Consider the following 16,493-nt stretch of genomic DNA (forward strand, 5'->3'; position numbering starts at 1 on the left):
TTTTTTTTTAATAAAATTAGCAACTACTAAACCTACTAATTATTCAATGTTTAATACTGTTTTATAGTTATTAGATTACAAATTTATAGCCATTTTGATAAATAAAACAACATTATCGTTACTCTCTTTTTTATGCGTTATTAATTTTACATAATGTTTCTATGCAGCAAAAACTTACGTACACTTATTTTTGAGAGATGTATAAATTTTCTTTATTTTGTCTTTACGTTGGTTTTTAATAGGTTTATACTAAAGATTTTAGTTAAAACAACTTTAAACGTTATTTTTCTGTTTATAATAATCAAAAAAGTTTTAATAAGTAAATGGAAAACTTTAAATTACATTTAAAAAGATCAATATTAGTATGTTATTATCTTATTACTGATTTCGTAAAACTTTGCGAATTTATGAAAGTTTTTAATTCCACAAAAAATAAACTTTATGAAAGTATTAATACAACTTTTTATTGTCTTCTGTTTGATAAATTTGAAATTTAAAAAAATGATTTGATACAAAAGTTTCATGAAATCATAAATTTTCAGTGAAAAATATTCTTTTGTAAACGTAAAAAAAGAAAACAAAACAAAAGTCTTCTTAACTGATGGTGTCGTAAATTTCATAAAATTTTTATAATATAAAGCAACATGTGAAAGGTAAACATTTTTTATGGAACAAATAACTACACCAAATGTATTAGTTTGTTGCAATATAAAACAGTGCGTGAATTATCCGCCCACATATGCATTACAGTGGTGTTGCATTATTGAGTTAGGTATAATGTTTTTGATTTTCAAATTTTTTTTTAGTAAGAATATAAACGCAGTTGTTCTATGATGAAAACAACAATGTAATTAATTAGAAACAAACCGAAAAATGTTAGAAACTTAATATATTTATAAAGCAATAATCTCAAATATATATTTTAAGTCTATACAGTTTTATTAATATTTTATTAGTTAACAAGTTTTTTGTATAAAAAATTCTAAAAAAAAAAACTCATTAGTTTTTAATAAATCTAATATATGTCTACATCTAAAAAACTTTAACTAATTAACCAGCTCAATTTTGTAAATTTTTATAGTTTTATTATTACAGCTTATTTATTTTTGGCTTTAAACTTTATAAAAGTTTACTATATATATATTTTTATAGTTTAAGTACTGTTAATTAAAGCTCAATACTTAGGAACATAACTAAACAAAAATTATTATTTTTAGTATAATATAGTAAACTATTTCTAACTTGACTTTTTTTGTAAATTTAAAGAAAAACAAAGTTTATCAAGTCTTTATAAATGAACCGGTCAATTTTTTTTGGAGGTTGTCTTTGAACATTTGATCAAAGATTAAAAATGAAATATAGTCATTAAAATCCAATCTCCATTTATAAGTTGTATTGATAGCTTTAAAGTTAATTAGTTTTGTACTACTTGAAAACTAGAAATGTTGCTTACATTTTTTTAGTTCGTATAACTGTTTGCACATGGTTTTATGTTTAACAACTTAAATGTAAAGTTGAATCAAAAGTATTATTTTTTTATACTTTTTATATATTAAAAAAAAAGATAGAATATAATCGTTTTTAATAGAAAAACATAATAATTTAATTTTACAATATTCTTTTGAAATATTAGCTTTCATTAAAATATTACGTCAAATTACTAGCTTTTATATGTACTGAGAATTATTGCACAACACTAAACATGCTTTTTGAAGCTTATTCAAATAAAAAAGCATATAGTAATCATTCGAATATTTTATCTTTCCAAATTGATATGTAATGTATATTTTTTACTTAACATATATGATACGTCATTAAGATTAAAACCTAGAAATTGAAACTTTATAAACAGCACAATCGAACTGCCCTACAACAATCGAAACCTATTTAAGTTCACACAACATTGTAGTTCAGAATTAACGTACTAAATAAAAACAGTTGTACTTAAGTAAGCCTTCTGCAAGCAATTTGGCTGACCATCAGTTGTTTGATAATTGAAAGCGGCGCAAAAGATTTGTAAATGAGCGATTGAATGTGTCGACGGTTTAACAATCGTTTCCACACACAGATGATTCCACTTAAACAAATTAGTTTATTCTACTTAATTAACGCCGGTAATAATTGGATTAACTGCTTGTTTTCGATTAATGATTCACACTGAAGAGTTGTTTGCATTGGAGTGACATACTGAGCTGCTAAAACCGCATAATCTGTATAATTGGAATAAAGTTTTCTTCGAGGAATTAATTAAAAAAAGCTATTAAGTATTCAGTATTTAAGTTTTTTTTTCTTTTTAAGGCCATTATTTTTTTTTTAACATAAGAAATGTGTATGCAGCTGATGTTAAAAATTTTTTAAACTTGTTTACACAATAATTTTAATACAAACGCTTAAAAAAAATTTAGCAGAAGTAAAATGAAAATATTAAAAACTGCTATTATTCATACGATATTAAAATAACATGGAAAACAAAGAATTGACTTTTTGACCTTAATAATAAGTTTTAATCTCTAAAGGTTAATGTTCTTAGACACATAATTAATTTACTTGATGTAATAACAAGTAAGGCTTTGTAAAAGGAAGTTAAAAGTTTTATATAAATTGTCATCAAGTGAGTATAATGTATTCTTGTTATTTTATCAACAGTTACAACACTTGTATAAAATTTATAGACCTGTTTTATGAATGATAGAAAATATAAACTGTACTACAATGCTAGCATTAGTTTGAAAATGTTAAATGGCCTTTCACGTGCAGTTTCATTTACTTTGTGTATAACACTACAAACATTTTACTTTCTATCACGAATTTAGTAATAAGCAATAGTGAAACAGAAAATGTAAACTGATCTCAACTTGCTAATAAAACTAATATATTTTACTTTAAATATGCACAAACTCTAAAAGAAAATTAAAAATTGACTGGCTTTATAAGAAAACTTATAACAAAATATTTATCACTAGCTAAAATAATAATTGTTAAATTTAAGTATTTATGACTTTTATACTATTTTTTTATTGTTATTGTAAACATAATAAACTAGTAAATTTTTATATAGTTTTAGGAAAATATATAGTACAAGTTAAGATTTTAAAGTACATACATTCTTTATAAAATACTTAGTTTAAACTTTTATAAACAAGCAGTTTTCTGGCTAATACATAAACTTTTTTAAGATAGCAATACAATGTTCTTTAAAAAATAAAATTTATAACATACTAAAGTTATGAAATGACACACAAGTTATGTGGAAACGAAAGACACACAAGTTAATTAACAACCAACAACTAATTAACAGCGTTGTACTTAACACATGTAAACATTGATGGCAATCAATGGCTGCTGAGTCAATCTCTAGCAACCGCAAAGACATGTCTTTGAGAAAACAGGCTTTCAGCTGCGTGCCAACCACAATTCAAAACACCGTTAACTTGTTCTCGGCTTGGCAATGGATACCCTTTCCTTCCCATCACACGTCATCATCCTATCTCAATCCCCACTTCATCCGTCCGTGCACAATCTCGTTTCATACCTGCGCTAATTTCATTGCCATCGTTAAGCGCTTTCAGCAATCGCTAATAGCTGCTTTTGGCAGGCGAAAGCAACCTATGGAGCGGCCGCGATTTCTGGAAGCCGGCCACGAAACGTGTCGATCGAGCGTCGTCTGCTAACTTATGATGATGCTTAACTGCCCAGGAAGCTTTATTAATTGGTTTTAATGTTAAAATCGGCTATTGTAACTGCAGCTTTTAAATGCGCTTTTTTACGCGAGCCAGTAAAAGTAGCTGTAAAATGCTCAATCAAGCTCAAATTTTCTTTAAGCTTAAAATCAGCAATAATTTTTATCATAAAAGTTTTATAAAGAAAATGTGAGCAATTCTTCAGTTTCCTGTTTAAACAAAGTTATATATTCATAGTTACAGCAGTATCTTTTGTTACCTAACCACCCACAAAAAAAACTCGTATGATTTTGAATGGTTTATAGAGTTTTACAGTATCGGCTTAAAACTTTATGCCACCTACACTTTTTCTATGAAATTTTTTGTTGACATATTTAAAAAAAGTGCTTAATTCTAAAACAATAGATAAAAAAGGTTATTGTTTTAAATAAGATTTATTTTTTTTACCTAGATATTACTATTAATCTTCAAACTTTCAATAAAGTTTCTACTCAAAGTGTTTTGTGTAAATGTCAAATTTTAAAAATTAGCTTGAAAGTTAACTAAATTTTTTAAAGTTGTTAGTGTTTCTACATACTATATTTAAGCTTAATTGACTGCAACCAAAAATTATAAAGGTTTATTTTTCTAAATAACTTACTATAGTATATCTAAGCAGCTCAAAACTGTTTTCCGATAGTCTCAAACATCAACATAAAGTTTTAATTACTTCCAGTACCGCTTAGATTTAATAAATGTTGATTTTTACCAATTTTTTTAAATTTAAAAGGTCGATAAGTAAACTAGTATGAAGAACACTTTTTGTAGTTTCAAAATATTATATAACGACTTTTATGCTATATTTACTAGTATAAAAGTTAATAAATCATTGTTGTTAAACAAACAACAAGTTTAAAATTTGTTGCATTACTTAACAAATTTTTACGTAAAATTATTTAACGAAGTCTACAGAAACTTGAAGTATTCAAATCTAGAAAAAATATAGATTAATAACCAACAGTTTTAATTTAAATTTTATTGGTCATTTAATTGTTTTTATAATAAGATCTTTTTATCACTAAATACCAAAAGTTCATTTTTCAATCAAAATGCCCACTGCTTAGTCCTTCCTTAACTACAAACAGTCGAATTAGCTAAACTAGCACGAACACGCTTTGATTTGTTCGTGTGATATTTAAACTTGAGAAGGCAAAGGTCTGATGTTTAAAACTTTTACCTCTTATCTAAAGTTGAACTTAAATTATAATAGGCGTTCTACATTTAAAAAGTTTAGTTGTTCTTAAAATCAATTAGAAATGTTTAAAAAAGTTTAAGGCTCTATGTTCTATAACTCTTAATGTTACTTTAGACAAAAAACTAAAGTAATCTTTAAAACCTAATTAAAGATTTTGAAAAATAATTTAACTAATTAAAGTTGTTTTACTAATAGAAACTACTAACGAAACAAACATTTTAAATATATTAACACAATCATAGATAAAAAAAATAAGTTTAAACTTAATAAAGTAGGTTATTTTCGTTTTTTATCTTTATAATAAATATCAAATTGAAGTGCAAAAGGTTATTTTGTCAAGCTACAGCTGTTTCAAAAGACAATAGTTGTCGTTTTTTTCTTTATAATAAACAAAAATTAAAATAGATATGATTTAATTTGAAGTTTGCACAATTGTTATATCAAAAAATGATTTTACTAATATAAAAACAAATAAACTGCAAACCAACCTTTTTTAAACTTTCTCATATGTAGATGTCATAAATATTGAATTCAACATTAAAATGTGTTATGTGATAGTAATTGAATTCATTTAAAAAGTGTTTTTAAAGCAATAGCAAAATGTCTTTTATGGTATTCATAAAAACGCACTTTATAAAATTGTAAATAAAAAAAAACAGTACAAAACAAACTTACTTATAGGTTAGCTTGTTTTACAGTCAGTTTATAAACTTATGAAAATATCGAATCACTTAAACAATAAAAGACACTTGTAAATAGAATGGGTGTGGTAAAACCGCATCCTTAGGATGTGATCAAGAGCAAATTTGATTTTAATTGGTTTTTATGTATGCTTTATTAAAGGTCATCACTTTTTTTTAGATATCAACTTCTTAGATGAAAACTTCAAGATTTAAATTAATGCATTTGTTTAAATTTCTTTAAGGATCAGCGGAAGCCCTTTATTTTTTGATATAAAACGTTTTATGAAAGTGAGCACGTATTTAAAAAGTTTAATGTAAGAGAAAATTTTCTACAGTTTAGGTATATTTTTTTTATAGAAATACTGTTTGTTTGTGAAAACTAAAATTTTGTTATACTGATTCATTAAAAGTAACATTTAAAAAACTAATGTAGATTAATAAAAAACTAAATGCACAATATTGGTTTAGTTATACTTTTCAAACAAACAAATCATAATTAAAAAACATTAAGAATCATTAGTTTACCTTGATAAAAGTTGTTTATATAAAAATTAAGGTAGGTCAACATTAAAAAAAAGTTTGTGTTATCAAAAGTTAAAACTTCCAAAAAAGTTATATATTTTTTAAATATCTAGACTTAATTATTTTTTACTGATTTAACGATGTTTCTTAAAGTGGACCTTTTTTAGTTTGTTTTTTAAGTTTTATAACTAAAAACAGGTAAACTGTATATTTTATATCATTAAAAAACTGTCAGTATTTAAATTAGAAAGTATTTTTTACAACAAACACTACTAAAATTATTTATAATACACGTTTAATAGCTTTAAGTATCACGTTGTTCCATTAAATTGTCTTTACTTTTGCTAATTTATCTAGTATGCAAAGTAGTTAGGTGTCAATAAAGTATTGCTATAAATCACGGAATAATGTTTTTTTTACATAGAAAAACTTGTAATTGTGTTAATTTAAGATTTGTATGTATATTAAGTAAAAAGTAGTTTGTTTTCCACTAAATGACAACATTGTTGTAATAAAACTGACTAACAAATATTTTTTACGTGATTAATCTATCTAAGTATGTATTTAATTTAGGTAAAAATAATATTAAAAAATAAAGATTTGGTATTTAAAAAAATATTATCTAAACTACTGGATGTAAACTTTTTTGATCTGAAAAAAAAACTTGCAAAATTTTAACTAAAATATTTTTTAGAAAGTTGAATGTTGTTTTCTAAAATAGGTAGGTAGGTAGGCTACCATTTGTTGTTATTAATAGTATTATAGAACCACGTATCTCCCAAAAATTACACTGCATTCAAATATCTGTAAAATATTTTCTTATTGTGAGAATGAGCATTGAAGAAACTTCCTACGAACGTGTTACTAATTTTATAAATTTTAAGGTCTTTAACCTAAAACTTTATTTTTTTTATAAAATATTCTACTAGTAGTTTAATAATATAAATAACAACGTACTCTATGATGTAAACCCGAAGAATAAAGGAACTCAAACTTGTTATAAATAATGTCTATATAAGTGTCTATGTATGTTATTATAAATAAACTTCAATAGGCAAATTTTATTGCCATAATAAGATAAAATAACATTTACCTCAATTTTATTTATTCGTACTCCGTTAGATAGTTAAAAAGAAAAAAACTAAGACTAAAAGTTTATTTTAATAAAGTTTTTCTGCTTGAATGTTTTATGATAATCGAAGTAAAACTAACAAATATTACAGCAGCTACTTGACCAAAAGTTTTATAAGAAAACATATGATCTTTCAAAAAAAGGTATAAAAGTACTGATGGTCTAGGTTTTACAAAAGTTTAACTACAAATTATTATTTTTTGTTTGCTTTCAGTAAATATGAAAGAAAAGTACCATTTATTATTTTTTAGTGTTTAGATTAATATTTATTTTAATTAATTTATTAAAAAATCTATTACATATTTTAAAGTTTACGTTATACAATTTTAAAATTTTTAAACTTTATTGTAAAATTAGTTTACAACTGTTAATATAAACTAACACAATAAAAGAATATGGATTATACATTAAAGTAATTTAAAATTCGAGTTTTATTTTGAGATTGAAGAAAACTATGTTGTGATACAATGAAACAACAAGTGGTTACTATAGTTAAATTCTAAATAATTATAGTTAAACAACTAAAATTTATGTAAAAAATAATAAAGAATGAATAACAGAAAAATTTGAGCATATTTAGTTTACTTTTAAAACATACAATCCATTTAATTTTTTGAACTTTTTATACTACCACGGTAAATCTCAAAACTTTTATACTCTTATTTAACCTTAAAATAACCTCCTGTACTTTTAGTGTAATTTCTTTTTTCTAAAACTATCGTGTCTAAAGTATTTTAATAACCTCAACAATAAATTAGTTTGGGAAAATGAGCTTTGGCAGACAATCAAGATAAGACTTTTGTTTTTTGAAACTTATACAGAGTATTTTGGTTTAACTTTAGGATAAAACGTTAATTCATTTTATTTTCAGCTTTTATACTTTGCAAGCTTAATGCTTAACAAACTATAACGGGTTGATCGCTATTTTGTTTTAAAGTAATGAATACTTATTTGTTTGCCACTTGAGTTTTTTTTTTAATAAGTAAGGTATCTTAGTTTCATTATATTATTGTACTAGACATCTTTCTAAAACCTAACCAGTATTTATTACAGCCATCATCAACAAAGTTTGAGGTATTTTCAAACTGAGAAAGTTTGTATATTTTAAGTTAAAGAAACTTTCAAGAGTTTATTAATTTTAAAAGTTTAGTTTTATCAAAACACTTATTTTAACGTCTTGGACATGAAATTAAACTGTATCCAGGTGTATGATCGACAACCAAAAAGTGTTTTCCTACACAAGGTCCTTGGACCAAATTTTTTAAGTGCTTATTTTTTGTCGTTCAATAAACAGTATACTATTTTTTCTGAATTCGAATAAATCTAATTTTTCAAGATTTTTAAAATTTAATCAGCTCTTAATATTTTCTTATTTGAATATTGAGTTTCTTAAACAAAATATGAAAGTTAAAGATATCAGATATCTGATTTTGAACATATGCAAAACTCAACCTTGCTAAATAGTTTTTTAGTACAATAAGTATATTTAGTCTTAACAGAATATTTTACTAAAAATACGTCAAATACTTTAAGGTAGTTAAGTTCTTTAACTTAAAATATACAAACTTTCTCAGTTTAAAAATACCTCAAACTTTGTTGATAATGGCTTTCAACAATGGTTACAGCAAATAAAAAAGAAACTTTAATAACTAACACGTATACTTCTTTATTGAAATCATTTAAGCCTGTAAGTTAAGTTTTTTCTATATTTCTTGACATTAAGTTTTTTCGACAGCAAAACTAGTTGACTTAAAATGAAAAACACTTTTATGTGAGGTTAATTGCAAATTTTGTTTTAATAATATAAAGATATAAATTTTATATTAATTACAGCTTAGAGTTTAAGTAAAAAATAAAAAAAATGTTTTAAATTTCTTGTTTTTGAACATCTCTTTTTACTGTAAATTAAACAAAAAAAGTTATGTTAACTGTTATTAAAAAAAATAATTTCAGTTCTATTTTTTTAATTATCTTTGACGTTAAGTATTTCTATTACAAAACATTACAAAGTCTAAAGTACTAAACTGTGTTATTTTATAATTTTTTTACAATCAAAAGCAAAAAAAAACATAAAAAGTTTTTTTTCATTTATTCTTTTTATTATTTTTGTTAAAACTTTATGCATTTTTTATTTTGTTCACAACACTTGTCTGTTGATACTGTGAGTAGTTGTACAAAAACAGTTTAAAAATAAAACCCAATTCTTTCACATGCAAGTATCGTCCTTAGAAATTGAAAAAATGTTCTTATCGGTTTTAAAACAGTAAATTAATTTTTGATACAAGCTGAAAGTTATACACAGCAATTTGAATCTTTTAAAATAAAAAAATCCCACGAAATATTGAACGTAATAAATTATGTTAAAATTGAAAAGTATTACAAATGTTTAGTTGTTTTTGTACTTCATGCTCACATCTACACCAGGTTAGTAAAGAACTTGATCATTATTTTGAGAAACTGCAGTTCTTTTACTTGAGTTTCTAGGTTTTGGTTTTTTGACATTAATCATTCCTAAAAACATTTTTGTTTCGTAAAATATTTTATTATTTTGTTCAAATAAGTTGCATTAAATATTGTAAAAGTAATTTAGGCTTACAGAAAATAAAAAAAGTATGGTAAACAGTTTTGGTAATACTTTTACTGTAGTTTTTAAATGTAATGAACATTATTTTCAACAAAAGTTATGATATAAGTTCCAGTAAACAAACTTTTTTGTATGTAAAACAATGTTTAAAGCAATTAATCTATTAGACTGTTAAATTGGAAACTCAAAAAACTATTAGATAAAAATTACTTTAATTTAAACGAAACAAAAAACTTAATATTGTGAAAAGTTAAACAGAAATTAAGTTTAATACCTTTTAATTAATTAAAAGATTCAAAGTTTTATAAATTAGGGATTCAAATTAAGAGTTATCAGATACTGCAACACTTTAAAAATGCATTTTTTTTACTTAGAGATTGTTAACACGTGCAGTTTTTATTTTCTATGATTATAACCCAAATCAATTTTTATTATCTTAGCTGTTGTAACTAGCAACAAGATACAGAAAAAAAAAAGTTAGTTTAAATCAAGTAGTTGCAGGTCTTTAACTAAACAAAAGTGTTATAAAATAAAAGTTTTCAAATCATTAGGATACCTTAAAGTTTATAAACTACTGGAATATGGTATTGGTAATGTTCCACATTTCAAATTGGATTGAAAAAAGCATATAACAGTAAAGACAAACCAGATATATCAGACTCCTCACTATTTGAAGTTATAGGAGGAAGTTTAGAGTACTGTGGAGTGTACTCGACCATTGGAGGCAGAACTTTTGCATCTCGCAAGGAGGCCAACTGCTTACGGTCAGCTAATGTCCAAGAGTATGAATCCTGCTGCCTTTTAGTTCTTGGGCCCCAGTTACTAAGGTCAAATTTGTGGTACTGTTGCTGTTTAGGGTCAAATAAAACTTAGTTTTGCAAATTGCTTTATATGTATTAGTTATTTAGTCAAAAGGAAATTGAGTAAATCTTATTTACATTTGCTTAATTTTTAGCTTTGGTTTAAAGTTTTCTTAATATAAAATTATTTTTAAGCTAGATCTCTACATTAACTGATATCTGTTTAATTAAAATATATCAAAAAAATTAAGTAAAAGTAAGATATTCAGATGTTTTATTTAACATATGTTTTGTTAGCACTAGAGTTTTGAACAAAAATTAACAAAGTTTTTAATTTTCATCAACACTGCACTGCTCATAAAATTTACTCTTAAAGAACTGTGTTGTTTCTAATCTACTTCATAAGAATAATCAAAGTCTAACCTTTATTTTTTATAACTTTGTTTGGCGTTTTAGCTTATTAACTTGTACTAAGATAATTTGCTATACAAAAACTAATTGTGTAGTTTGACATAAAAAGTTATTAATAAAACTGTTTACTAGTTTTAAGCAATCAGATTTATTCTTTGTTAATAATGCTAGAGATGAAACAAACTGAAATAAAGTTTTATAAAAGTTCGTGATAGTTCAAATATGACCTTTATTTAACTTGTTATCAAGTGTTTTTTTAAACGATATCTTTTCTTGTTTCATGTTTGTGTGAAGTTCATGTTTTAACCCAAGATTTGTTGTTTAATTTGGCAAAAACTTATTTAAGTTAGACACGTTTTTTAATCTTTTATCAAGAGATAAAAAGTATCATAACATGTACAATAATGTTACTAGAGTTTTTTGTTATCAACATTTTAAAGAATTACTTATTTTAATGAAATTATTTTTAAAGTTAACTGTTTTATTTTCTTAAAGATTTTTTTTCTTTTAAACATGAAAACTATGATGGTTTTTAATGCAAAACGAATCTTATTGGCTATAGTGTTTTATTCTCTGAAGAAAACTTATTGTGCAAAGTACGTCAGAAACTAAAATCAACTTTACAAAATTTTCAACATATTTACGAACCCTTTTAGGTTATAGTTATAAATAAGTATACTTTTTTACTAATTATTTTTTAATACTTATTGATTAGCTTGTAACAACAAGAGTTTTTAACACTCTTAAAAATTTTAAAGCAGAGATCGGCATCTTTTATGTAAAACACGGGTCAGATAGGTTCATGAGCCATATAATGATATGAAATCGCGTTAAATAAAAAAATGTTTATAAAAGAGTACGTAAGTATGTAATAAAACAAACATAACACAGGCTGTACAGTTTTTGACCTAGCAAACTAAAGTATGTTTGAAAACTTTTACTATAAAAATCTCAAAGTTTTTTCTTCTGCGTTAGTTGATTTTTAGATAAGACCCGCCACAGGCCAAAAATATTTGTTATTAGAACTTTGTTCTAAATATTTGGGAAGAAAACGTGTAATTCAGAAAGAAAAGCTTTGATTTAACAAGAAATTTACTATTTAAAAAGATAAACAAATTGTAAAATGTTTATGTTGTACTTTATGTAGCTCTACAATACCTTACAAATCTATTTTTATTAATTGAAATTTTCGGAATTTTTTTTATTTCAAAAATTTGATAAACTATAGTTATACGAAAAAATGCCTCGGTGTAGTATTTAGTACTTTGTATAAAAATAAAAGTTTTTAAGTTGTTTTTTATAGAAAACTTATTTAAATATAGTTTAAAACTATTCTTCTTAATTTATTAATTATTGAAGAAGCTTTATGCTGTCAAGAACTTGTCTAGCCCGATATTTTTGGCATAAAAGCTTTAAGGGTTTTAATAAGTCAAAACAACACACTTTAGCCTCACTCCTCCAATCGTTTTTAGCACATCCGAAGTTAAGCGAAGAATCAAGCATTCCGCGTTTTCTTCTCGTTGAAACTTTTCTCTCGCCCCTGACAACAGAACCCTGATTGACGCTTCCATTGGCAACTTGCCGTTGGATTACCTGGTGTTGAAATAAACTCGAATAATATTTTTATTGAAATAAAACAAATTGTTTTAAAAAATATTAGAAATAAACTTTAAAAAATCTTTTTTTTTTAATTTAGTTAATAAAAACTAAGCAATATGCATTGATGTGTATAAAAATTTGTTTTAAAAAAAGGAATAATCTATAAAAGTATTTAATAAAAAAAAGCTATCAACAAAAACATCAGTGAAAGTCTACAGAGCCAAAGCATAAACTTTCGTATGCCGTTAGACAAGCTCAAGTTACTATAGAGTTTTTGGTAGGCTGAGTTGATCATACCACTTCGATCATCAGATCACAAGCCATCGGGAGACTGAGTTTGATTTCAGGTTGACGGTTGTAGCTAACTGATGAGTTTTAATAAGAACAACACCGTTCTCAGTCTACCGAAGGCTTGTGGTCTGATGATTGAATTGGTATGATCAAACCTTTTGTAAAACATAGTTGTATTGAGGTGTTGTAGTCTTGTAAAACACAAGGTAAAAAGTAAATAAAAAAACTATGATTATACAACGATTGATACACTTCGATACTTTCTAAAACACAAGTTAGTGTTTTTAACAAGTTTTAGTGCCCCTTTTGGTTATTTTTTATTTAGTTTCTGTCTTTGCTTTTCTATGACTTTATTAAAGCATAACAATTGTTTTAAAAAGATAGTCATTTATGAAACATTCCGGAAAGACTTTAAAAGATAATAAATTGTATAACAAAACTCTACAGTTATAACTGTAATACGTCAAACTTAGAGATACAAATAAGCTAAGCAAGTCTGAAATTTAAAACAAATACCTGTGTTTTTCATTTTTAACTAACTACTAATACATTTTGCTAGCTATGGAATTAGACATCTTAAACTTCCTTCTATCAGAAGTGAATATGCAGTTATTTATTTTAACCACAAATATTTATTTTTTGGAAAACTATTTTTGTTAATACCTAGTGTTAGAATTTGTTTTAAATAACATTTCAAGAAAAAAGTGTTGTGTTTAAAGTATTTTAAGCATAACCAGCTGAGTATATAAACTCGAATATAAGCTACTTCAAGTTTTAGAATCAATACGAAGCGTTGTTTAATTTATATTTCTTCACTTTAAATACCTTTATGGCAAGTAGCACCGTATTTTCAATAGGTAAAATTTGTTTTTAAAACATTTTGATTAATATAAAACTTTTGAAAAAGTGTTTTAAATACTACTAAGATCAGTGGTCGGCACGGTGTTCACTGGTGCACACTAGGTCTTAGATGATAATAAAAGACCTTTTTGAAATCTTTATTTGTTCTTCATGAATCTTTTAATAAAAAAGTGATTATTTTATAACATGGTTGTCATTTAAATTCTAAAAATATCTTTAAAACGGGAACGGGTCTAAATTGCACGAAGACAAAATTGCACGGAGCTAAAATTGCACAAAGCCAAATTTTCACGAGGGAAAAAAATTTCACGAAGACGATTTTGCACCAAGGGTCAGTTTTGCACGAGTTACAATTTTGCATGAGAGTAAAAAAATACAGAAAGAAAAAAAAACAGAAAAAAAAGAAAAGTTACTGACCGAGGGTAAGTACTAACAGGTTAGAGGTAACAGTGATAGTAAAAATAACTAATAAAAACTAAAAATAAAATAAAAAAAATAAAATAAAAATCAACTTTAAAAAATTAAAAAACTACCGACCGAGGGTAAGGGTTAGGGGTAACAGTGAAGTAAAAAAAATAACTAAAAAAAATAATTTTCCGACCGAGGGTAAGGGTTAGGGGTAACAGTAAAAGAAAAAAAAAAAAAAAAAAAATATCCCCTCGTGCAAAAGTATCTTCGTGCAATTTTGTGCACTCGTGCAATTTTTTTCCTTCGTGAAATTTAGACATCTACCCTTTTAAAACAAATCTTATCTTAAAAGTAAATACTATTGGTACTTGAAACGACAAAAAAGCGCTAAAAATAAGTGGTGTTAGGACATAGTGTACGAAAAAACCTTTCGGTTATCGAGTCGTATAAGTAGTTGTAAAACTTTAATACACTCTATAATTATACAGTTAAACAAGCTAAAAATATTTATTGTGGGTAACTTATGAAGTTTTTTTAGGTTTTTGTTGCCAAGAATTAAACATTTAAATTACTAAACTTTGATATTTATAAAAAGCAAAATTTATCCGAAATGTCTGTTATAAACATTGTTTTATTTTAGTTTTTAGTTTTAAATTTTACACCTTTTTGATAAGATGGTTAAAAACACTCAGTAAAAATTACTACAGTTGTAGAATATTTTGCTAAGTATCGTTTATACAAGCTAGAAATAAATAAAAAAATCATTTAAGCTTATACCAGCTATAACCTATCATTATATAAAACAAATAGGCTATTTACGCATACTTCGTAATTGTAATTAACTGTCTAATAATTGATTTAATAACAGCCATTAAATATTTTTATGACACTGTTTAAACTGGGAACTAAATTTTAAAAAAGTATTCATACTGTAGAATAGTGTTTTGCAAACTCATTTTCAATCTTAAAACAAATCATTTCTTTTTATTAAAATCCATTTTACTGAGACCCATTACTTTTTCGATTGTTAACAAGTTTTCGCAACGCTGCTGTAGAATAATAAAAAAACTACCCCTGTTGTCGTCTCGTAGTTAAGATGGTCGTACCCGAGCATTATTGAGCTCCCTCTCGGGTTCGCTCTCTTGAACCTTGCTGTTCGAGAAGGTTCGAACTTTCTAGCCGATCTGCTTGAGTCCTAATAGTTATTCAGTTATTTTTTTTTAATTATTTAGTAACGAAGTTTTCTTATAAAAGACCCGTACAAAACAACTTTTATTAAATAAAGTAACAAGAATTACAAAAATACTTTATTTAACTTTCAAAGTTTGTTTATAACTGAATGAGATTAAAACCTGGTGGCTAATTACTAGTACCATAACAGTGTAATAAAATTCTTAATTAGTTTTCTTTTTATCAATCCTAACTAGCAAAGATTCTAAACATCTTTTAAAGTATATTTGTATTATTGTTTATTGAACGATAAAAAAGCGCTCAAAAAGTTTGGTCTAAGGACCTGGTGTGCAAAGAAACCTTTCGGTTATCGAGTCGTACACCACAGTCGTACAGTATATAAAATATATATAAATTTCAATCTAAAATTTTAATTATTAACTTTCTCTATCTGTTAACATATATTGAACGTAGTAATGTTAATTTATATATTACTATAACAGTATTAAATTAAACAGTATTCTTTCTTTATTACACTAACACATGTTTCTGTGTTTTAACCCGTTAACACAGAGAAACATGTGTTAGTGTAATAAAGAATACTGTTCAGTTTGTTATTATTATATATTCCAGTGAACTTGTTTCGGTCGGATCTTTGTTAAAAAACGCTTAAATTTATATTTTTGAATAGTTATATTACTATAAAATAATTACATGGATACCTCGTAAAATTCAATAAATTAAGTTCCTACAAAGTTTTTATAATAACTGACTTTATTTAAATTTCAATTGAATAATAAAACTTTACTAACTGAATATTTTCAAAGTTCTAAAAGTATTTAAAAAGAATACACTGCAAATAAAATAGCTGATGTATCTGTTGTTTAAAATTTTAAACTACGATTCGCTGTCTTTAATGTAGTATTCATATAAAGACTAAAATATGTTTATCGTAACAGAAAAAAAAACAATAGAAAGCTTATCAAAACTAAGATTGTACTTTTTACAGATATGTTTAAAAAAAAAAAATATTTACTGATAACAGCTTTTGTAGACAAATAAAAACTGACCAAATATTCCATTTTACATGAATGAAACTTTATATGTGCTAACTTAGC

The 16,493-nt window shown here is 25.1% G+C and overlaps 1 protein-coding gene across 1 annotated transcript; it reads right to left on the reverse strand.

The window, feature by feature from the left end:
- Window positions 1-9,425: 9,425 nt before the first annotated feature.
- Window positions 9,426-16,493, reverse strand: LOC145838515 (uncharacterized). Its single transcript, XM_082946125.1, has 5 exons — window positions 16,446-16,493; window positions 15,278-15,400; window positions 12,490-12,639; window positions 10,482-10,683; window positions 9,426-9,762 (listed from the first exon to the last, which is right to left on the reverse strand). Exons 1-5 carry the CDS (start codon window positions 16,455-16,457, stop codon window positions 9,677-9,679), a joined length of 573 nt encoding a protein of 190 aa, XP_082802251.1. The 5' UTR covers window positions 16,458-16,493; the 3' UTR covers window positions 9,426-9,676.

The sequence above is a fragment of the Thalia democratica genome, chromosome 6 (genome assembly GCF_965202585.1).
Source record: "Thalia democratica chromosome 6, ktThaDemo2.hap1.1, whole genome shotgun sequence".
NCBI lineage: Eukaryota > Metazoa > Chordata > Thaliacea > Salpida > Salpidae > Thalia > Thalia democratica.